At 41.6% G+C, this 24,130-nt stretch overlaps 1 protein-coding gene across 6 annotated transcripts in view; it reads right to left on the reverse strand.

The window, feature by feature from the left end:
• Positions 1–3,133: 3,133 nt before the first annotated feature.
• Positions 3,134–24,130, reverse strand: part of TTLL5 (tubulin tyrosine ligase like 5) — a 297,166-nt gene continuing 276,169 nt past the window's right edge. For all 6 annotated transcript variants that reach the window (XM_003260781.3, XM_030803999.1, XM_030803998.1 and 3 more), the window contains one exon: positions 3,134–3,787. In XM_003260781.3, the coding sequence (XP_003260829.2) occupies positions 3,765–3,787 (23 nt within the window). In that variant the 3' untranslated portion in view covers positions 3,134–3,764. The remainder of the gene's footprint in view (positions 3,788–24,130) is intronic.

A 24,130-nucleotide genomic window follows, 5' to 3' on the forward strand; every position in this document is an offset into this window, starting at 1 on the left:
TGCACTATTGCTTGTGCATCTTTCCTTCTTGCAGAGTATATTATTCTCAGAGACACAGAGGCAGTGGCTCAGATTGGCAGAAAGCACATACGAATTTGACCTCCAGACACCTGTGGGCAGGATCCCTTGGTGTGAATCCTTGCTTATGGAAACATGGCTTATTTACTAACTAACTATAAATTACCAACATCACTGTTTTCGAAAATCTCCCCCCACCCGTATCAATCAGTTGAGAATGAGAGAAAATGTGTATGGCAAATGGCCTAAAAACATGAGGCTAATTCTGCTCTCAGGCTAAGCCTAAAAGAGCTAACCAGGAACCGCTTTTCAGACTATGGCCCTCTTGTCAGGGATCTGGGAACCATAGCTCTCTTTTGAGTGAGGCCATGGATCCCACTGTGGTATGGATGTCCACGTGGGGCAGCCATCCACAGTGAGCAGGCACAGGGCGATGGGCCATTTAGCAGCTCCCGAGAAACACATTCCTCTAGTGAGATCATTTTGCCACTGGTAAAAGAAGTCTATCTGAAGCTAAACTAGGCAGGCTGAAGGATGTGTCTGATGTGTTTGTGCCTGTGTGTGTGTGTACGTATGTGTGTCCCTTGTTCCTTGCTGAGTTCTTCAAGACTGAAGTGAGTTTGGTCAGCACCTTTTTTCCCCTGCTTTGTCCACGCCCAGCCAATTCTAAGGGTTTCTCTCTGAGTCTTCATCCCATGTGGCACCCACTGACTTCCACCATCGTTCAGAGGGCTATGTCCCTGTCCTAAAATCCTGGCTGGCGGGATTATACTCCATCGTGCTCCAGGGAGCACGGGGGCACAGAGAGGGGATGCAGTAAGCTCAGCACATCAGCCACGGGCTGCTGCTGTCCCAGCATCAGTCTATTCACCTCAGGACCATTCTCAAATTCACTGGGCATGATAACTCCCAAGGGTTTATTAAAAATGTACAGTTTCAGGCTGCAGCTCTAGAGGTACCTTTAGGACTGCAGTAGGGTCCAGGTTGCCTCAAAACTATTAACGCATTTTGAGAAGTGGTGCATTATACCTGACATCACTTGTCCTTACTTGAGGCTTCAATATAGAAAAGGGAAATAATTTTTTTGGCCCCAGATGAAACCCCCCCCCTTTTTTTTTTGAGACGGGGTCTCGCTCTGTCGCCCAGGCTGGAGTGCAGTGGCGCAATCTTGGCTCACTGCAAGCTCCGCCTCCCGGGTTCACGCCATTCTCCTGCCTCAGCCTCTCCGAGTAGCTGGGACTACAGGCGCCCGCCACCACGCCCGGCTAATTTTTTTGTATTTTTAGTAGGGACGGGGTTTCACCATGGTCTCGATCTCCTGACCTCATGATCCGCCCGCCTCGGCCTCCCAAAGTGCTGGGATTACAAGCGTGAGCCACCGCGCCCGGCCATGAAACCCCGTTTTTTCCAACTTTATAGCATATCGCTAAAACATTGGCCTGCGGTTCATCCTAATGAACGAAGGCAGCTAGATACATTTCCTGGAGTATTCCAAAGAAAACAGAACATGGTGCGATTACAAATGGTCTTTTTCTTCAGAGCTCTACTTGTAGGTTAGGCAGCAGACACAAATAAGGACAGGGGTCTGGAGTCAGCCCCCCCATTCTACACATCACTGACAGGTGCTACAGAAACTTGAATCACTGTCTTCAAAAATCGACACTTGTTTTGGGGGAGGGTAAAGAGTGACACTGGAAATATCACTTCCGTTGGAGGAGGGCTGATAGGATCTGTCTGGTTTATTGCCAAGTGAAGTCCAGTCCCAGTAAAAATGACTTGAAAGCACTTGGACACATGAAGGGAGACATCTGGCGTCTTAGCACCTGATCAGCATATGGTAAGTGCAGTAAGAAATTAGCTGGAAGACTTCATTCTGATTGGTTATCTAGGGCAATTTCAAGCATTATCGTCTAAAATTTCTTTTACTGGGCTCATACTCTTTTCCCTTGTCACAAGATTCACATGGTGAGTCCTCCCAAACCCCTTATTTCCCAGTTCTACACCTCAACAGGGGACTACGGAGGAATTCTAATTTGTCCCCTAATCAACTTACAACCAATTGAGCAAATAGTTAAGGTGGTCCTGAAACTACTCTCCAGTCCCGGGGACATTTGGAATGCATTCTCACTTCTCTCCTGAAACCCATAGACCTCATCCTTCACAAGCAAACAAAATGCGTCCATGTGCCCAAACCTACGTTTTCATTCACTAAGAAGGCAATAAAGTCCCTTTTCTGCCCTTTTAGATGTCAATTTTCTTTTTCTTTTTTTTTTCAGATGGAGTCTTGCTCTGTCGCCCAGGCTGGAGTGCAGTGGCATGATCTCGGCTCACTGCAACCTCTGCCTCCCAGGTTCAAGCAATTCTCCCGAGTAGCTGGGATTACAGGTGCCTGCCACTGCGCCCAGCTAATTTTTGTATTTTTAGTAGAGACGAGGTTTCGCCATCTTTGCCAGGCTAGTCTGGAACTCCTGACCTCGTGATTCACCCGCCTCGACCTCCCAAAGTGCTGGGATTACAGGCGTGAGCCACTGCGCTCAGCCAGGTGTCAATTTTCTTTTTGGATTTCAACACTGAGTCCATAGGACCCTGCTGAAGAAGCCCCAGACTCTAGGTTCTCCCCCAATAACTTCCTAGGGCAGCTAAGTTAATCCTTCAGTGGATTCTGCCGTCCAACTCTCAACCTCAACCTTTTCTCTAGCAGAAGCCAGAGAGAGAGGACATAGGAAAGGGGAGCAAGTGAGAGGGCAGAGGCTTGAGGGGAGAGCACTGGGGCTGTGCTGTATCATTCAGGTGAACTGTGAGGTATGCAACATGCAACTGGATACAGGGCTCAAGCCACTGGAAGCCCACGCTGTGAGTAAGCCTGCCTGTCGAGGGCTGATAATGGAGACATCTGCACATGCCCGCTCCCCCGGTGCGGGAGCTGCCTTTGGGAATAGCCTGGACCCACCATCTGCTGAAACGAAATGTAAAAATAAAACATCTCTTTACAGCTCACATTTCTAAAATGAAGTTTAAAACATTGCACAGCCACAAAGTAAAATAAAAAACTGGTTCTACTTCAGTCCTGTTTGTGAATATTGATTGTTGGGAAATTAGTAAAGGGGAAAAAAAATAAAAATAGAATTACTTTATTAATCTTTGAAATCAGTAATTCCAAAGCGTGCCTTTACCCTGGCTCATGTTGTCAACAGCACACCGATTTGTCTCCTCTCTCTAGGAAACTTGTGATGAATGCTCTTCTTTCCCCCTAGATCCTCTGAAAAGGGAGGAACAACTTTGGCGGATGATGATGTTGAAATTTTAAGCTTGTACAAAGAAAATAAAGCTTCATACTGTAATCTGGAAAAGAAGAGGAAGCAAAATGCAAATAGCCAAAGAGCCTCTTTTATATCATCTCTGTGCAGCAGCAGTAAAGGGACAGAGAAGACCTAAGCAGTTCGGGGGCATGGGGCAAAGGGAAGGTAAAAGATACAAGTGTGCTCTGACGGGGTATAGAATGCATCAGCTGAATGTCCCCACTGCCAAGTTCCATCAAAACCCAGAAGATCTGCTTTCCTGTTGTCCCAGTGAAAGTCTGCATTGGCTGACTGGCAACCATCTACTGCTACTTCTGCTCGAAGGCTTTGGGAACTTTGAGGCAGCAAGAAAAAATACTATGGACCCCTTGAAGTGCTGGTGGATGCTTCACCCTCAATCACGCACCCAAGAGTGGTGAACAGGTTGTTTCTCTGTGTGTTTGTGGTTCAAGTTTTAGTGTGAGCAGGATCTGAAAAAGAGAAAGGCAACCATGAAATGAATTAAATGACAGCATGGGGTTTTACTTACAGGCAGCAATGTCTGGTTTATCTAACATCACTGAAGAATAAAGAAGTGGTGGCCCAAATAAATGAAGTTCACCTCTTAAGTGCAAAGCTCTGTTTTTTTTTTTTTTTGAGACAGAGTCTCGCTCTGTCCCCCAGGCTGGAGTGCAGTGGCACAGTCTCGGTTCACTGCAAGCTCTGCCTCCTGGGTTCACACCATTCTCCTGCTTCAGCCTCCCGAGTAGCTGGGACTACAGGCACCCACCACCCACCATGCCTGGCTAATTTTTTTGTATTTTTAGGGGAAATGGGGTTTCACCGTATTAGCCAGGATTGTCTCCATCTCCTGACCTCGTGATCTGCCCACCTCGGCCTCCCAAAGTGCTGGGATTACAGGTGTGAGCCACCAGGCCCGGCCACAAACCTCTTAATTTTAACCACTTTTGTTGGCAACCTTCCTAAAATACTCCCAGTTCTACTGCTGTTTCTTTTCTGTGTTGTTCTCTTTCCTTTTTTTTCTTGGACAAAAACATTTTATCTTTTGCTTTTCAAATTAAAAAATGCTAAATATAGAAACACAGTGTATTATTAGCATTTTTAAAGTGCATGAAAAAATTCTTCCGTGGATGCTTTTGAGTTTTTCTAAATTTTCCCTCAATGTCAGATTGTCAGATAATACCTTGCCTTCTCCTCAACCCCTCAATCCCAACAATATACACCTATATGCCCACCATCTAGTTTAAGAAAAGGAACTTTACCATTACCCTGCATCCCTGCTAGACCCTCCCAATTCTTTCCTGTTCTCACCATCCCGAATTTTGTGTTTATCCTTCCCTTGTTTGCTTTTAAAAAAACAGGTTTATGATCTTTATACCCCTATATAATATACTGTTGAGTTTTATGTGGCTTTAAATTTTGTAGTGCTCCTGTGATTACACATGCGATCTCAGTATACTACTGGTAGAATTTCTTCGGGTATACACTTAGGAGGGGAATTGCTGGGCCATAAACACTTGCATCTTCAACTCTCTATTGCCATCTTATTTTCCAAAGTGATTATACAATTTACACTCCCTCTGGCAGTGCATGAGCGTCCCCACTTCTCCACACCTCTACATGTGGAGCAGTATTGCCTCAGTTTACAGTTTCTGTGAATCACATGAGTATTCAATGGTATTCCACTGTGGCTTAATTAGCATTTTCCTGATTAGAAATGAGGTTGAGCATCTTTCCAAGTATCTGTTGTGCATACATGTTTCTTCTTATATGAAATGTGTGGATAGGCCTTTTGCTTATTTTCCTATTGAATTGTTATTGATTTTTTAAAAAACAGCTTTTTTGAGATATAATTCACATATCGTACAATTCATTCCTTTAACATGTACAACTCAACAGCTTTTAGTATATTATATTCAGAGTTGTGCATCCATCATCATAGTCAATTTTAGAACATTTTGATAACCCCAAAAATAAACCCCATACTTCTTCGCCACTACCTCCTACATCTCTCATCCCTCAGCTATAGGCAACCATTAGTCTAGTCTACCTTCTGTCTCTATAGATTTGCCTATTCTGGACATTTAATATAAATGGAATCATGCAATGGTCCTTTGGGACTGGCTTCTTTCACTTAGCATAATGTTTTAAAGGGTCATCTAAGCTGTAGCATGCATCACTGCTCTACTCCTTTTTTATGGCTGAATAATATTCCACTGTGTGTATAGACCACATTTCATTTATCCACTCATCAGTTGTGGACATTTGGGTTGTTTCTACCTTTTGGCTATTATTAATAATGCTTCTATAAACAATGATGTACAAATATTCGAACTATGTTTTCGATTCTCTTGGGTATAGATACGGAAGTGGAATTAATTGCTGGGTGATATGGCAACTCTTCACGTAAACTGTTTAAGGAACTGTCAAACTGTTTCCAAAAGCAGTCACACCATTTTACATCCCTCCCAACAGTGCATGAAGGTTCCAATGTCTCTTTTCCATTACAGCCATTCTGGTGGGCATGAAGTGATAAACTGTTGTGTTTTTTCTTTTTTTTTGGTACAGATGGGGTCTCATTGTGTTGTCCAGGCTGGTCTCAAACTCTTCAGCTCAAGTGATCCTCCAAGCTGGTGGCTCATGACTACAGTGGTTTTGATTTATTTCCCCAGTGGCTAATGATATTGAGGATGGTTTTATGTGCTTCTTGGCATGGTATATCTTCTTTGGCAAAACATCTGCTCAGTTCCTTTGCTCATCTTTAAACTTGAGTTGTCTTTTTTATTATTGAATTGTAAGCGCTCTCTATGTATTTTAGATACAAGTCCCTTGTCATATACGTGATTTGTAAATATTTTCTCAATTTCATGGATTGTTGTTTTACTTCCTTGATAGTGTCCTTTGAAGCAGGAAATTTTAAATTTTTGAGGATGTCCAGTTTGTCTATTTTCTTCTTTTGTTGCTTATGTTTTTGATGTCGTATCTAAGAAACTGCTTATTTAATTTTAGAAGTTCTTTGCTTAAATATCTGGATACTAACTTTTTGGTTTTTATGTATTACAAACATCTTCACCCAGTTTGTGACTTGTCTCTTCATTCTATGGTTTTTTGAGACAGGGTTTCGCTCTGTTGCCGAGGCTGGAGTGCAGAGGCAGAATCATGGCTCACCACAGCCTCAACCTCAGGGGCTCAAGCAATCCTCCCACCTCAGCCTCCTGAGTAGCTGGGACCACAGGCATGTACCACCATGCCTGGGCTAGTTTTTAAATTTTTTGTAGAGACAGAGTTTTGCCATGTTGCCCAGGCTGGTCTCGAACTCCTGGGGTCAAGAAATCCTCCCACCTTGGCCTCCCAAAGTGTTGACTTTACAGGTGTTAGCCACTGTGTCCTGCCTGGTATTTTTTTAAAGAGATTGTTTTGTAGTTTATTAAGATAAGTGCTATTCAGGATAAAAATTAGATTGTATTTAGACATGTACTTAACAAGTGATCTTTTCAGAAAAGGTTATTTATTTATTTTCGAGACAGTGTTTTGCTCTGTCACCCAAGCTGGAGTGCAGTGGCATGATCACAGCTCACTTGCAGCCCCAACCTCCTGGGCTCAAACGATCCTCCTGCCTCAGCCTCCTAAGCATGTGCCACCACGCCTAGCTAATTTTTTTTCTATTTTTTTGTAGAGATAGAATCTCCCTATATTGCCCAGCCTGGTCTAAAACTCCTGGGCTCAAGTGAGCCTCCTGCCTCAGCCTGCCAAAGTGCTGGGTTTATGGGCACAAGCCACCACACCTGGCCCAGATAAGGTTTTTAAAAAATATTAGAAAATCCAGGACAGTCACCATAAAAACAGGATGGATTAAAAACAAAAAACGAATTTTTTTTTTTTTTGAGACAGGGTCTTAACTCTGTTGTCCAGGCTGGAGTGCAGTGGCATAATCATAGCTTACTGCAGACCGACCTCCTGAGCTCAAGTGATCCTCTCACCTCAGTCTCCTAAGTAGCTGGGACCACAGGCATGTGCCACCAGGTTTGGTTAATTTTTTTTTTTTTTTTTTTTTTTTTTTTTTTTTTTTTTTTTTGAGACAGAGTCTCGCTCTGTCGCCCAGGCTGGAGTGCAGTGGCGCAATCTCGGCTCACTGCAACCTCCGCCTCCTGGGTTCACGCCATTCTCCTGCCTCAGCCTCTCCGAGTAGCTGGGACTACAGGCGCCCGCCACCACGCCCGGCTAATTTTTTGTATTTTTAGTAGAGACGGGGTTTCACCGTGGTCTCGATCTCCTGACCTCGTGATTCACCCGCCTTGGCCTCCCAAAGTGCTGGGATTACAAGCGTGAGCCACCACACCTGGCCCTGCTTAATTTTTAAAATTTTTAGAGAGACAAGGTCTCCCTATGTTGTCCAGGCTGCTTTGGAACTCCTGGACTCAAATGATCCTCCCTCCTTGGCCACCCAAAGTGCTGGGATTACAGGTGTGAGCCAATGCACCCGGCCCTGACAAAGGTTTTTAAAATAAAAAATTTCAAACATACATAAAAAATAAAATAGTATAATACACTTCCATGTTCTCATCATCTAGCTTTGATAATGATCAATGTCCTACCATTTGTTTCATCTCTTCACATTTGTTTCCTGGAGTATTTTCAAAGCAAACTCAAGATAACATTATCTTCAGAATCTATCTCTGATGAATAAGAACCAAAGGGAAAAAAACTCCCACAATATCTTCATGGCATCTTAGAAGTTCTTAATTTTAACCAGATCAAATTTATCAGTTTTTACCTTTATGGTTTGCACTTTTTGGGTTTGATTTTACAAGCCCTTTCCTTTTACTGTGACTATAATGATCTGGTCCTCTAATGTATTCTTAAAGATTTACACTTTTGCTTTTCATATTTAAGTCTTTAATCCAACCTGAAATTGTGTACAGTTTGAAGCACAGATCTAATTCCATTTTTTCCTACACAATAACTGATTGTCCTAACGTTATTATTGAAGTCTATCCTTCCCTCCTCTAACTGCAATGCATCTTGTTCGTAAGTTATTTCCTATATAGAGACCAGTTTTAGGTTTCTCTATTTTGTGTCAATATCACACTCTCTTAAGCATGTTAGCTTGATGGTAATTCTTGTCATCTGGTTAAGACAACTCACACACAGCCTCCTACTGGCATCCCCATTCTTTATAGGAGTATAAGGGTTCTTCTCTCTTTCATATAAATTTCAAAAAATAAAAATAAACAATACCCTCTCAAATATACAAATCAATTTTAGGGAGAACTGACATATTTACAAAACTGTAACTGGAATTGCTCTGGTAATCCTTCCACTCCCTCCAGCTGCTTTAACATCTTTTAACCTTACTGCTCTAAAGTATGATGTGTCTAGGTGTGGATTTCTTGTGATTCACTGCAATATGTGTATCTTTCACTAGTTCTGGAAAATTTTTAGCCATTATCTCTTCAAATATTGTCCCTTTCCATTTTTTCTTTCCACAGCTCCAATTAGATATTTATTAGGCCTTCTCAGATGGCTTTCCACCTCTTTTTCTTTCTGTGCTGCATTCCCGATCATTGATTTTTCAATTTATTATTATTTTTTGGGCAGAAGGGAATGTTTATTAAAAAACTTTAAGAAGGCCAGGTGCAGTGGCTCACATCTGTAATCCCGGCACTTTGGGAGGCTGAGGCGGGCAGATCATGAGGTCAAGAGATCGAGATCATCCTGACCAACATGGTGAAACCCCGTCTCTACTAAAAATATAAAAATTAGCTGGGCATGATGGCACGCGCCTGTAGTCCCAGCTACTCAGGAGGCTGAGGCAGCAGAATCACTTGAGCCTAGTGGGTGGAGGTTGCAGTGAGCCAAGATCGTGCCACTGTACTCCAGCCTGGCGACAGAGCGAGACTCCATCTCAAAAAAAAATTTATATATATAACATATATTATAAAAAATATATATTATAAAATATATGTAATATATATTATATACCTATAAAAGCTTTAGAGCAGGAACAAAAGGAAGGAAAGTACACTTGGAAGCGGGCCAAGCAGGTGAATTGAGAGTTCAAGTATGAGGTTTGACCTTCTGACTTGGGGTTTTATATGCTGGCATACTTCTGGCGTCTTGCATCTCTTCTCCCCTGGTTTTTCCCTTGGAGTGGGCTGTCCACATATGCAGATGCAGTGGTCTGCTGGCACTTGGGAGGTGAGCATGCGCACTGTGTTTACTGGAGTTGTACGCATGCTCACTTGAGGCATTCTTCCCTTACCAGCCGAATGTCTCTAGGAGGTCATATGCCAGTTAAAGGCCGCCATTTTGCCTCTTAGTGCACATGCTCAAGCCCACTCCCCCAACTCCTGAGATCTTATCAGGAAGCTACTAATCACCAGTTTCAGGTTTTTCCTATCTATAAGGAGCCTGCCTTTCCCTGGTGCTGGCTGCAACTGATTATTATTTTAGAGAGACAGTTAACAACTGCCTGATCATCACCTGATGGTCACCTGACATTCCTGGTTGCGGTGGGAGAGGGTGGGGCAGGAGCCCTCTCTCGCCCTGCTCATGTCTGACTACCTACTGTAACCTTTCCTGACTCAGGAGTCCAAGATCCCAATTCTTTGGGGAAAATGGATGAAAGTCAGTCTTCTGTAACTGCTTTCCACTGCCAGGTGGTAGTTGGCTGTTCTGTGGGTTTTGGCCTGTTGCTAGCTGTCAGGGCAGGGTGGCTCCGTGGATTGGTGAAAGTGGGATCCAGCCAGGCCCAAAGGAGACAGGGGCAAGATTGTGCCTTTGTTTGTTCCACTGATGGGCAGTCTAGGGGTCCTTTGTAGAAAGGTGACTCTTGAATATTGAGAGGATGGTGTCCCTCACTGAGGATCATCTGAAGCTTGATGGCAAATAGGGAATGTATTCGAGTCACACAGCAAAGTATGTTACCGGTGGAAGGTTTCCAAGTCATATGGCACCAAAATACGTTAGCAGCAGTGAATCTGTATCTGTATGGGTCTGCTGCAGCCTCAGTTCTTGCCTCCTCAGAAGAAAGAATTTGGCTGAGGGGCATAAGGCAGAAGAATAGACCAAGGCAAGTTTTAGAGCAGGAAGGAAAGTTTATTAAAAACCTTCAGAGCAGGAAGGAAAGCACACTTGGAAGAAGGCCAAGCAGGCGACTTGAAAGACAAGTGCCCAGATCATGTCTTTAAATACATCTTTGAGTTCATTAAAGCTCTCTTCAGTGAACTGGGTCAAATCTGCAGGTAGGCCCATCCACGGATTTTTAAACTTTAATTATCATTATTTTCCAATTCCAAAAGAGCTACTTAGTTATATTTCAAATCTGCTTGGTCATAACTTTAATCTTTTGGTTTACTCTCTCTTTTAATTTCTCTAAACATATGAGAAAATTTATTTTGCACGATTTGGCAAGTTCAATATCTTAGTCTAACACTGTTATCTATTATTTTGCTGGCTTTGCTCATGGTGCCACGTTTGTTTTGTGATTTTAAACTCTGATCTCATAAAACTTTACCTGTGGAAATTATTTGAGGTTTGAGTTGGAGGAGGATTCCTCCAGATAAAATATGCATTTGTTTCTGCTAGGTGCCTTAGGACCACCTTAAACTCTCAGTCTGAAGTTTTTCAGGCTACCTCCGGAATGTGAATTCATGCCCAAGCTTACAAGGGGTCCAGCGTGTGGTTATAAATTACCAGGGGAGATTCCCCTTCTCCACTCCATTTAGCACCAAGTTTCCAGATAGGCAATTTTCTTTCAGTGCCTGAGGGACTGAAGGGTGGATGAGAGGGAGTTTATTTCTAGTTGACTTACATATGGAGACTATAGCTGGCACTCTGGGGTCCCAGGCTAGAAGGGTCTCCTACTAGACTCCTCACCTTAAGATTTGCCTATTGTCCCTTACATCCTGCCATAATTCTGGTACAGAGTCACTTCAATCCTCACTCCTGCCTGGTGATCCAGTGATGGGGTCATAAGAGCAGGAGAGGTATACAGAACAACAATGTTACTGCATTTTTCCCTCACTGCCTCTATGACCACGACTACAGCCCAGCTCTTCCCCCACACCCCCCTTTTTTTTGTGGGACTTTGAAATACCAGCCACTGAAATTAACCCATCTTTAGTTTTGCTTTAATGGCTTGGCCTGGAAATTGTCTTTTTTTGGCCAAATGTCTACAGATAATACTGTCTTTATACACTCACTTGGCATTTATGAAATAAATGAAGTTATATCTTATTATGTTAGTCCTAAAGTCAACAAGCAACACAAACATAAAATATATTCAGAACTACCCCAAAAAGTCTTAAAGCACCTGTAAAATACATCATGCCAGTTCGGCAACTATCAGGGAGTCCAACAAACACACTTATACTTCCATGCTTCTGTTCTTTCGTTAGCACCCAACTAATGTGACTGGCTTGTGTTTAGCGCCATAGAGAATGCAAGTATTTTTAGACATTGTGATCAACATTTGCCAAGGTAAACTGCACTATGAGAATCACCTAGGAATGAAGAACCATTAAAGCCAAGAGCAGATTCACATCTCATGCTCATTTGGAAGCATAAGTTACCTGAGAGGAATGGTGGAGAGACTCTCCTAAGCGATCTAAATCATTGTTTCTTTTATTGTTTGGAGGGACATGGGGAGGGACTTTGTCTTGCATATATTGCTTATTATCACTGCTACACTCTTAAGTGCTGAGACCGCATCTTACAAATTTTCACATGACCCAGGGCACCCAGCATTTTGCCTTATAAATATTTACATGAAAGCTGCTTGGTAAATAGTTGATTGACTGATGATCAATAGCGCTGTTACCCTATGGGTGCCAAAAGACTTCCAACTAACAATACAAACTAGGCTTCTACAAACAACAAAAGGCCTGATGTGGTAAGTGGCAATCTGTACTTCCAGGCCAGTGCTTCTACCACCCATCAGCTCTCTGAAGGTTAAGGGATACACATTTTTTTTTTTTTTTTGAGACGGAGTCTAGCTCTGTAGCCCAGGCTGGAGTGCAGTGGCGTGATCTCAGCTCACTGCAAGCTCCACCTCTCTGGTTCACGCCATTCTCCTGCCTCAGCCTCCCGAGTAGCTGGGACTACAGGCGCCCGCCACCACGCCTGGCTAATTTTTTTGTATTTTTAGTAGAGACAGGTTTCACCATGTTAGCAAGGATGGTCTCGATCTCCTGACCTCGTGATCTGCCCACCTCAGCCTCCCAAAGTGCTGGGATTACAGGCGTGAGCCACCGCACTTTTATGAAATCCTATGACTCATAGCTTTTCCAGTTCAGAAAAAAAAAAAAAAAGTTCATCACGAATTCCCTGCTGATAAAGAAGGCCCCAAGCCAGGCAGGTGTGGTGATGCATGCCTATAATCCCAGCTTAGGAGGCTGAGGAGGGAGAATCACTTGAGCCCAAGAGTTCAGGATTCAAGACCAGCCTGGGCAACACAGCAAGACCCTGTCTCTTAAAAAAAAAGAAAAAAGAAAAAAGAAAAACAGAATACAGTAAAAAGAAAAAATTCCTATCTGGAAAATGGGACAAATAAAGAAGGCCCAAACCTCAAATGTTATGAACATATAACCAAAGTTATTTTTCTCCCTCCAACATCTGAAGTGAATAAGAAAAATAAAATTAAAAACTTAATTTAAAATATTACCTAAATGCAAAGACGTTTACCTCTTAGATTTGTCCCTAAGGCCTTTCCAACTGATCTGGGCAGCCCTGGTAGTATCTTCTGGCAACATTCTGGTTTGATAAGAAGGGAAGTGAATGAATCAATTTATTTATATCCTGAGTGACATCAGTAGAAACGGACAGCTGGGGCGTGTGGGCCAACCTGCTGCCCCTCACCTTCCTGGGCATAGCTCCAGTATGTAGGAATGAATAACACAGGCACAAGAGCATCAGATCCATTTCATGAAACCCTGCCTGGGTGTCACAAAGGCGCCGGGCACAGCTGCAAGAGGTTTGTTCAGAGCAAAGACAGCCCAAGGAACTCTGCAATGCAGCCACATGGGACATGGGAGCCGCTGACTACAGCAGCACCACCAAGCCCTCATGGCCTCCCAGAAATCCTTTTTAATTTCTCATGAGTAATGCAGGCATCTGGTTCAGTTCAGATGCTAAAACCAACAAGAGCTCAAGTGTCCATCTATGGGGGAAGATTTCCTTTCTACTCGCAAATGAGTGTTGAATAATTTTAATAAAATGCTATTTTAAGGAATTCTACTATAAAGAATTATAGTCATTAATACAACAAGCCTAATTCTTCTAAGAAAAATGCACATAACTCATTTCTGAAGATATATTTAACTCTCACAAACCTGTAAAAAACCATGTTCCCCTTATTCTGGATCATTTTATTATAATAAACCCATCAGATGGGCATGATAACATTTTATCACAGAATACAGAGATATAAATCTCTGAAAGACTTTCAAATGTCATTCAGTGAAAAGTGTTTCTTTTTGCAACTACATTTAGATATAAGTATCCTAAGGGAAGACTGATTAACATGTTTGACAGAGGTTTTTTGGCATAAGAATACTTAATAACCACCCTTTTATGAAAATTTAAAAATTTTAAGGCTGACTAAAATCAAAGTTCTTGGGATCTAATTCTATGATGTATCTACCACGCTAGTTTCGAAGCATAACCTACTGGAGTATATCTGGTGTGTTTTTATATAAACATGTAAAACCTAGATTTATAAAATAAATGACTGAATTATTAAAAGGAGAGTGACTTATTTTATGAAGAGTTTCTTTACTTTCTTAAAAAGATTTAATTTCAGCCGGGCGCGGTGGCTCATGCCTGTAATCCCAGCACTTTGGGAGGCCGAGGTGGGCGGATCATGAGGTCAGGAGATCGAGACCATCCTGGCTAACATGGTGAAACCCCGTCTCTACTAAAAATACAAAAAAATTAGCCGGGCATGGTAGCGGGTGCCTATAGTCCCAGCTACTCGGGAGGCTGAGGCAGGCAATGGTGTGAACCTGGGAGGTGGAGCTTGCAGTGAGCTGAGATCGTGCCACTGCACTCCAGCCTGGGCGAGAGCAAAACTCCATCTCAAAAAAAAAAAAAAAAGATTTAATTTCTTTACAGGGAGCTCTGGTAATGAAGAGTGGTACAGTAAAACAATGCTATGAGCTATAAATTGATTTATGCTATTCACAAGCCTCAAACCTCTGAGATTTAAGGATAATGATTTTTGTTTTCTGCTCACTGAAGAAAATCTTTGGTGGGGCATTAGAATGGACTTTTATATAGCTTTGAGTTCAAAGATTGATGGTGGGGGTGGATTTTGTCTCTTCTAGAATAGCTTCCAGTCTGATAAAAATTCAGCCTCATTCCTCCTGTAGCAGATGCAGCATTAATGAGTCAAAGAGGGTGCTAAATACCAGTTCTCTATCTGAAGATTAGAAGAATAGCACTTTCAATTACCTAAAGAAGGTAAGAATTAAATGGTGCAGCTGGGCATGGTGGCTCATACCTATAATCTCAGCACTTTGGGAGGCTGAGGCAGGAGGATCACTTGAACCCAGGAGTTTGAGACCAGCCTGGGCAACATAGAGAAACTCATCTCTACTAAAAATAAAATAAAGTAATTAGCTGGATGTGGTGGTGCACACCTGTGGTTCCAGCCACTCAGGGGCTGAGGCAGGAGGACTGCTTGAGCCCAGAATTATGAGGCTGCAGTGAGCTGTCATCATGCCACTGCACTCCAGCCTGAATGACACAGTAAAGCTGTCTAAATAAATAAATGAAATGAAATGAAGGGACTCGAGACCAGTGACCAACAGTGACTTTCAAACTTTTTTTCTGACTGCAATGCATAGTAAAAAGTACATCTCACATTGTCACTGAATGCACAACCATCTTTATGACTTAAATAAAATTCCCATAATACTTGCACTTACTTTTACTATAGATAGACCCTGGTATTCTTCTATTTCATTCTGCTGCACTGGGGTGGGGATGTGGGGCAATGATGATTGTGACCAGTGGTGTACTAGAAAACGTTGAACAGGCTCTCTATGGTAAAACAAATCAAAGCCCCAACTTTGTGTTCTTGGCCAATTTCCACCACTATGGAGTTCAAATAACCAACACAAAGTTACTGAAGGCAGAGTTGGGAAGGGACACATTCCACCAGCTCTTGTGAGCCTGGTTGTGACCCGTTAAACTGACTGGGTGACCCACCACTAGGTCATGACTCACAGTTTAACAATCACTGCTCTAGAGTATAGGCAATCAAGCTCTTTACTAGTTCACAGGAAGCTGAGAGTGGCCAGTCTATATTGTTTCCAGGAGGTACTGAAAGAGATCTCATGTGCTAGGGATGACAAGCCTCTGGGGCATTACAGGAAGACACTCATGCCTACTCTGAACTACTGTGCCTTCAGCCTCCCTAAAACTGATCATCTTGGGAAACTGAGATTTACCAGCAGTAACCTTAGGAAAATTGCAATCTCTCTGTGCTTCAGTTTCTTCCTCTGTAATATGAGAATAAAAACGTGTGTACCTCACTGGATTGCTATAAGGGCCAAATAAGGAAATCCATATGAAAGCATTTGGAGAATTATAAAGGGCACTACAGGTTATTATTCATGTAAAATGATTCAATTTAACAAAATTTTATTCACAGGCAATTAACATAAAGTCATCTGTCTTGGCATCTGAGCTCACTGATCATTCCCATCCTGGGACTCCGAGTTTCTGAAATATCCAGGTGTCTCTCAAGGCTGTCTCCATGGGCTCCCCCACTGGCTCCTTTTCCTCCATCCTTTGAAACTTGCTGCTAATCCTTAAACTCGTTTCCTTGGAGAATGCATCCACTCGCAGTTTTAACAAGTATCTCCATACAGATGACTGCTCAATTCTACCTCTGGCTCCAACTTCTCCCTCTCTTTTGAGAAAAACCTAGCTGAGTTTAACGTTCAGTCATCATCGAAACTTGACTTTGAAAATTCTAACAGTATTGTCTGTCCCACTCATCCATGATGCTAATTTTATAAATGGCACTAGTATTATCTCAGTTACCAATGTTTAATTTAAAACCACATCACACCCATTAGGATGGCTACTATCAAAAATAAAATAAACATTTAAAATAACCATAAAATAACAAGTGTTAGTGAGAATGTGGAGAAATAGAAACCCTTGTGTGCGGTTGATGGGAGTGTAAAATGGTACAGCTACTACAGAAAGCAGGATGGTGGTTCCTCAAAAAAATTAAAAACAGAATTACCATACAATCCAGCAATTCCACTTCTGTGTATATACCCAAAAGAAATGAAAGCAGGGACACAAACATATATTTGCACACCCATGTTCACAGCAGCATTATTCACAATATTTAAAGGTGGAAGCAACTCAAGTGTCCACTGATGGCTGAATGGATAATGTGGTATATACATACATTAAATTATGTCTCAACCTTAAAAAAGGGAATTCTGATGCTTGTTCCAACACAGATGAACCTGGAGAACACTATGCTAAGTGAAATAAGCCAGTCACAAAAGGACGCATACTGTATGATTCCACTTATATGAGGTACTCAGAGTAGTCAAATTCATAGAGACAGAAAGTAGAATGGTGGTTGCCAGGGGCTGGGGGCAAAAGGGAATGAGGAGTTATTGTTTAATGGGTACAGAGCTAAAGTTCTGCAAGAAGAAAAAAATTCTGGAGGTGAATGGTGGTGATGATTACATAAGAATGTAAATAGGCCAGGCCTGGTGGCTCATGCCTATAATCCCAGCACTTTGGGAGGCCGAGCGGGTAGATCACAAGGTCAGGAGTTCAAGACCATCCTGGCCAACATGATGAAACCCCGTCTCTCCTAAAAATACAAACAAACAAAAAAAAATTAGCTGGATGTGGTGGTGCATGCCTGTAATCCCAGCTACTCGGGAGGCTGAGGCAGGAGAATCGCTTGAACCAGGGAGTTGGAGGTTGCAGTGAACTGAGATCGCGCCACTGCACTCCAGCCTGGTGACAGAGCGAAACTCTGACTAAAAAAAAAAAAAAAGTAAATGTACTTAATGCCATACACTTAAAAATGGTTAAAACAGCACACTTTATGTTACATATATTTCACCAGAGTTTTAAAGATGTTAAATAATTATGGATATTGATCTATCACTTATTCTGCTCCAGTGTTATATGAAGTGCTTATTGCATGAATTGTTTTATAATTTAACTCTGCATTTGTATAAGAAGCTAAGGGTGGAAAGTAGGGAAATTTACTATTTTTGTCTGCCTAGTGACACTTCCCATCTGCTTAGGGTTTCAGCCCCTTTCTGTTCCTTTGGGAAATTGCTCCCCACTTCTTCTATTCCAACCAAGCTATTTGCCAGGCTACAAATGTTAATTCCATATCCTCTTGATCACAAAAGTTGATGCAAAAATGATCCCAGGCCTGGCCAAAGCCTGAATGCCCTTGGCCACAGCAATTACTTCAAGAGGTGGTCTTATTACCCGGGCCAAGCCAATCCCAGTCCTTCTTTGGGAGTTATATATATATTAAAGTAGAAAGAGAGACGCTTCCCTCACTCTGTGGTCACTGCTGGGAAGAATAAGATGGAAGATGCTCAAACCACACCCTTCCATCTAATCTTGCCACATGGAAGAAGCCATATAATGCAAGAAATAGGGAGGTCAATGAAGCTGTGATGAGAAATACAAAGCGAGGAAGAGAGATGGATGGAAAGACGTGAAGCAGAGAGGGAGGGAGAGCAAGAAAGATCTGACTACACTTTAAGACAAGCCAGAGAAAGAGGAGAAAAACTCGAAGGTAGAACTGATCCGATGCACCCCTCAGGAGAAGGGCCATTCTAATCTTTGCTGGAGCAAAGTAACAGACATTTCGTAGAAAATTAATCTTGGAACTCTCTATTTTCTAAAGAAAATCCAAAGAAGGAATATATGTCTCCAGTGTAAAAACATGGCAGTAAGAAGTATTTCTCATATGATTGTTATGATGATTAAGTGAAAAAAAATCTACGTAAAAATTACAGCACCTGGGATACACCAGGTGCTCAATAAATAACTGCTATTCCTACCATGATTTTTCAAACTATAATGACAAAAAGGAGAGAGAACCAGAAAACTCAAATTACTATTTAAGAGAATAAAGCATGAATTTAAAGGCTATATGCAGTAACTTAAGTGTCATTTCTTCAAGGGTTTTCTCTTTTAAAAACTGTTCCTATTTGTGTGGTTTAAAAGTCATCTAGGCATTATTAAAAAGAAAACAATACAAAAGATTATGGAGTTAAAAGTATTTCTTCTACCATAGGCTCTTGGGTCTCCATCTCAGAGGCAGGCAGCTGCCTGTTACTGGTTTGCATAGGTGTGTGGCTCACCCTTCTCAGGACTGTCTATGCACATACAAACATATATTCCTCCTCCCCTTTTTATATGAAGGGGAGCATAATCTACAGTGGGTTGGGTTTTTTGGGGGCATCTTTTACTTAACAATATCTCTCAAAAATTGTTCCACAACAACATAAACATCTACTTTCAAGAGAACTCTTTAGGTAATCCATAGAAATATCCAAATCCCAACACATCTTTTTAGTGTGGGTCTTGTGGGATCCTCCCACCATCCGTCTCACTCTCTAGTTTCACAGCTTGTTGTACAGAAAACTGAAATGGGCCCTAGAATCAGCCTGTCATCTTGTTATCATGCAACCTGGAGATAACAGGAAGCAGCTTCTTCCTCTCTTAAAGGCTCACCCAAGAGAGAGTTCCAATGAAGCAGGAGCTAAATTATTGCAGCTGAATATGTGGAGATGTTATTACTATTGACAGCTCCTTGGAGCTCTCTGAAAGGCAAAGGGAGAATTTCCCCTCATATTAGCATCATTCAAGAAACCAACGAGGGCTGTTGGTGAAAAGAAGTTTGACCTTGGTTGGGAATAATCACAGCTTTGCCACATAGACACTGATTGTTAGACAAACACAAGACAATCAAGCTGACAATGCTACTAATTTTAGAGGCTAAAGCTACTGGGAACTCAGTGTACTTACTGAGGAATCAGATGTCAGCTCACTATCACCACAAAGCAGATGTCCTCTGGATCCTTTGAACTAAAGCTTGGGTTTGACAGTCCCCAATCCTTCTCTTGTAAAGTTCTTCCTATTAGTTCTTAAAGGCTCCAGAATATGACTGCTACTTTATATTTATCTCCCAAACTAATCCATGCAGCCCCTTAACTGTTTTCTTACTCTTCACCGGATGTTCTTAAAATCTCTTTGGGTATTCTGGTGCACTGCATGCCCGCCCAGAACCCAGTCTTGTTTACTCCCTTTTTGTCCATTAACAATGAGAGAATGATCAGAGCAGTTTCTCAGCTTTTTATGACCTATTCTCCATCAGCCAAGATTGTCTTCAGTTTTACCTTCTGCAGTGTATGAAAGCTATATTTTGTTTTCACTTTCCATACATAGATTACATTATAGTTTGACTGTGCTTTTTAACTAATGATGAACTTTATCCCTCCTTCCTTCCCCCCACCTCCTCTTGGTATGCAGCCCTGGATGAGAAGCACCATATTCAACTTAAGCATTTATTGATAATACCATTTCTCTTCAATCTAGTCCATTAAAATGTTCTTCTTCATCCCCCAGAAAACTTTGTCTTAAATGTCAAAAGTTTTTATCTTACAGATCACAACAATCTTAGGTTCACAGAATGAGAGTATAGCCTATAGATTAAGTTAGTTGGAGTGCTCATGTATTTGGTGAGGTTGAATCTACAGTATCATGTAAAAGTTGCCCATCTGTCCACCTCTTAATGCTTTACTTTAACTTATTTAAAAGCAATCCTAAACTAGTACGGCAGGCAGCCTTTTAATGACCTCTGTGACTCCTCCTCCTGGAAGGCATACCCTTATGTAATCGCCTCCCCTTGTGTGTGCACCGGAATCACTTCTAACAAAAAGAATACTGCAGAAAGTATGGGATGTTGACCCATCAGTGTGCTGTATTCAGGAAACCCATCTCACGTGCAGAGACACACATAGACTCAAAATAAAGGGATGGAGGAAGATCTATCAAGCAACTGGAAATCAAAAAAAGGCAGGGGTTGCAATCCTAGTCTCTGATAAAATAGACTTTAAACCAACAAAGATCAAAAGAGACAAAGAAGGCCATTACATAATGGTAAAGGGATCAATTCAACAAGAAGAGCTAACTATCCTAAATATATATGCACCCAACACAGGAGCACCCAGATTCATAAAGCAAGTCCTCAGTGACCTACAAAGGGACTTAAACTCCCACACAATAATAATGGGAGATTTTAACACCCCACTGTCAGCATTAGACAGATCAACGAGACAGAAAGTTAACAAGGATATTCAGGAATTGAACTCAGCTCTACATAAAGTGGACCTAATAGACATCTACAGAACTCTCCACCCCAAGTCAACAGAATATACATTTTTTTCAGCACCACACCACACCTATTCCAAAATTGACCACATAGTTGGAAGTAAAGCTCTCCTCAGCAAATGTAAAAGAACAGAAATTATAACAAACTGTCTCTCAGACCACAGTGCAATCAAACTAGAACTCAGGATTAAGAAACTCACTCAAAACCGCTCAACTACATGGAAACTGAACAACCTGCTCCTGAATGACTATTGGGTACATAATGAAATGAAGGCAGAAATAAAGATGTTCTTTGAAACCAACGAGAACAAAGACACAACATACCAGAATCTCTGGGACACGTTCAAAGCAGTGTGTAGAGGGAAATTTATAGCACTAAATGCCCACAAGAGAAAGCAGGAAAGATCCAAAATTGACACCCTAACATCACAATTAAAAGAACTAGAAAAGCAAGAGCAAACACATTCAAAAGCTAGCAGAAGGCTAGAAATAACTAAAATCAGAGCAGAACTGCAGGAAATAGAGACACAAAAAACCCTTCAAAAAATTAATGAATCCAGGAGCTGGTTTTTTGAAAGGAACAACAAAATTGATGGACCGCTAGCAAGACTAATAAAGAAGAAAAGAGAGAAGAATCAAATAGATGCAATAAAAAACGAAAAAGGGGATATCACCACCGATCCCACAGAAATACAATCTACCATCAGAGAATACTACAAACACCTCTATGCAAATAAACTAGAAAATCTAGAAGAAATGGATAAATTCCTCGACAAATACACCCTCCCAAGACTAAACCAGGAAGAAGTGAATCTCTGAATAGACCAATAACAGGTTCTGAAATTGTGGCAATAATCAATAGCTTACCAACCAAAAAGAGTCCAGGACCTGATGGATTCACAGCTGAATTCTACCAGAGGTACAAGGAGGAACTGGTACCATTCCTTCTGAAACTATTCCAATCGATAGAAAAAGAGGGAATCCTCCCTAACACATTTTACGAAGCCAGCATCGTCCTGATACCAAAACCTGGCAGAGACTTAACCAAAAAAGAGAATTTCAGACCAATATCCTTGATGAACATTGATGCAAAAATCCTCAATAAAATACTGGCAAACCGAATCCAGCAGCACATCAAAAAGCTTATCCACCATGATCAAGTGGGCTTCATCCCTGGGATGCAAGGCTGGTTCAACATACGCAAATCAATAAATGTAATCCAGCATATAAACAGAACCAAAGACAAAAACCACATGATTATCTCAATAGATGCAGAAAAGGCCTTTGACAAAATTCAACAACGCTTCATGCTAAAAACTCTCAATAAATTAGGTATTGATGGGACGTATCTCAAAATAATAAGAGCTATCTATGACAAACCCACAGCCAATATCATATTGAATGGGCAAAAACTGGAAGCATTCCCTCTGAAAACTGGCACAAGACAGGGATGCCCTCTCTCACCACTCCTATTCAACATAGTGCTGGAAGTTCTGGCCAGAGCAATCAGGCAGGAGAAGGAAATAAAGGGTATTCAATTAGGAAAAGAGGAAGTCAAATTGTCCCTGTTTGCAGATGACATGATTGTATATCTAGAAAACCCCATTGTCTCAGCCCAAAATCTCCTTAAGCTGATTAGCAACTTCAGCAAAGTCTCAGGATACAAAATTAATGTACAAAAATCACAAGCATTCTTGTACACCAATCACAGACAAACAGAGAGCCAAATCATGAGTGAACTCCCATTCACAATTGCTTCAAAGAGAATAAAATACCTAGGAATCCAACTTACAAGGGATGTGAAGGACCTCTTCAAGGAGAACTACAAACCACTGCTCAATGAAATAAAAGAGGATACAAACAAATGGAAGAACATTCCATGCTCATGGGTTGGGAGAATCAATATCGTGAAAATGGCCAAACTGTCCAAGGTAATTTATAGATTCAATGCAATCCCCATCAAGCTACCAATGACTTTCTTCACAGAATTGGAAAAAACTACTTTAAAGTTCATATAGAACCAAAAAAGAGCCCGCATCGCCAAGTCAATCCTAAGCCAAAAGAACAAAGCTGGAGGCATCACGCTACCTGACTTTAAACTGTACTACAAGGCTACAGTAACCAAAACAGCATGGTACTGGTACCACAACAGAGACATAGATCAATGGAACAGAACAGAGCCCTCAGAAATGATGCCGCATAGCTACAACTATCTGATCTTTGACAAACCTGACAAAAACAAGAAATGGGGAAAGGATTCCCTATTTAATAAATGGTGCTGGGAAAACTGGCTAGCCACATGTAGAAAGCTGAAACTGGATCCCTTCCTTACACCTTATGCAAAAATTAATTCAAGATGGATTAAAGACTTATATGTTAGACCTAAAACCATTAAAATCCTACAAGAAAACCTAGGCAATACCATTCAGGACATAGGCATGGGAAAGGACTTCATGTCTAAAACACCAAAAGCAATGGCAACAAAAGCCAAAATCGACAAATGGGATCTCATTAAACTAAAGAGCTTCTGCACAGCAAAAGAAACTATCATCAGAGTGTACAGGCAACCTACAGAATGGGAGAAAATTTTTGCAACCTACTCGTCTGACAAAGGGCTAATATCCAGAATCTACGATGAACTCAAACAAATTTACAAGAAAAAAACAAACAACCCCATCAAAAAGTGGGCAGAGGACATGAACAGACACTTCTCAAAAGAAGACATTTATGCAGCCAAAAAACACATGAAGAAATGCTCATCATCACTGGCCATCAGAGAAATGCAAATCAAAACCACAGTGAGATACCATCTCACACCAGTTAGAATGGCCATCATTAAAAAATCAGGAAACAACAGGTGCTGGAGAGGATGTGGAGAAATAGGAACACTTTTACACTGTTGGTGGGACTGTAAACTAGTTCAACCATTGTGGAAGTCAGTGTGGCAATTCCTCAGGGATCTCGAACTAGAAATACCATTTGACCCAGCCATCCCATTACTGGGTATATACCCAAAGGACTATAAATCATGCTGCTATAAAGACACATGCACACATATGTTTATTGCGGCACTATTCACAATAGCAAAGAGTTGGAACCAACCCAAATGTCCAACAACGATAGAATGGATTAAGAAAATGTGGCACATATACACCATGGAATACTATGCAGCCATAAAAAATGATGAGTTCGTGTCCTTTGTAGGGACATGGATGAAACTGGAAAACATCATTCTCAGTAAACTATCGCAAGGACAAAAAACCAAACACCGCATGTTCTCACTCATAGGTGGGAATTGAACAATGAGAACTCATGGACACAGGAAGGGGATCATCACACTCCGGGGACTGTTATGGGGTGGGGGGAGGGGGGAGGGACAGCATTAGGAGATACACCTAATGCTAAAT

Source organism: Nomascus leucogenys, chromosome 22a, assembly GCF_006542625.1.
Source record: "Nomascus leucogenys isolate Asia chromosome 22a, Asia_NLE_v1, whole genome shotgun sequence".
Classification (NCBI taxonomy): Eukaryota; Metazoa; Chordata; class Mammalia; order Primates; family Hylobatidae; genus Nomascus; species Nomascus leucogenys.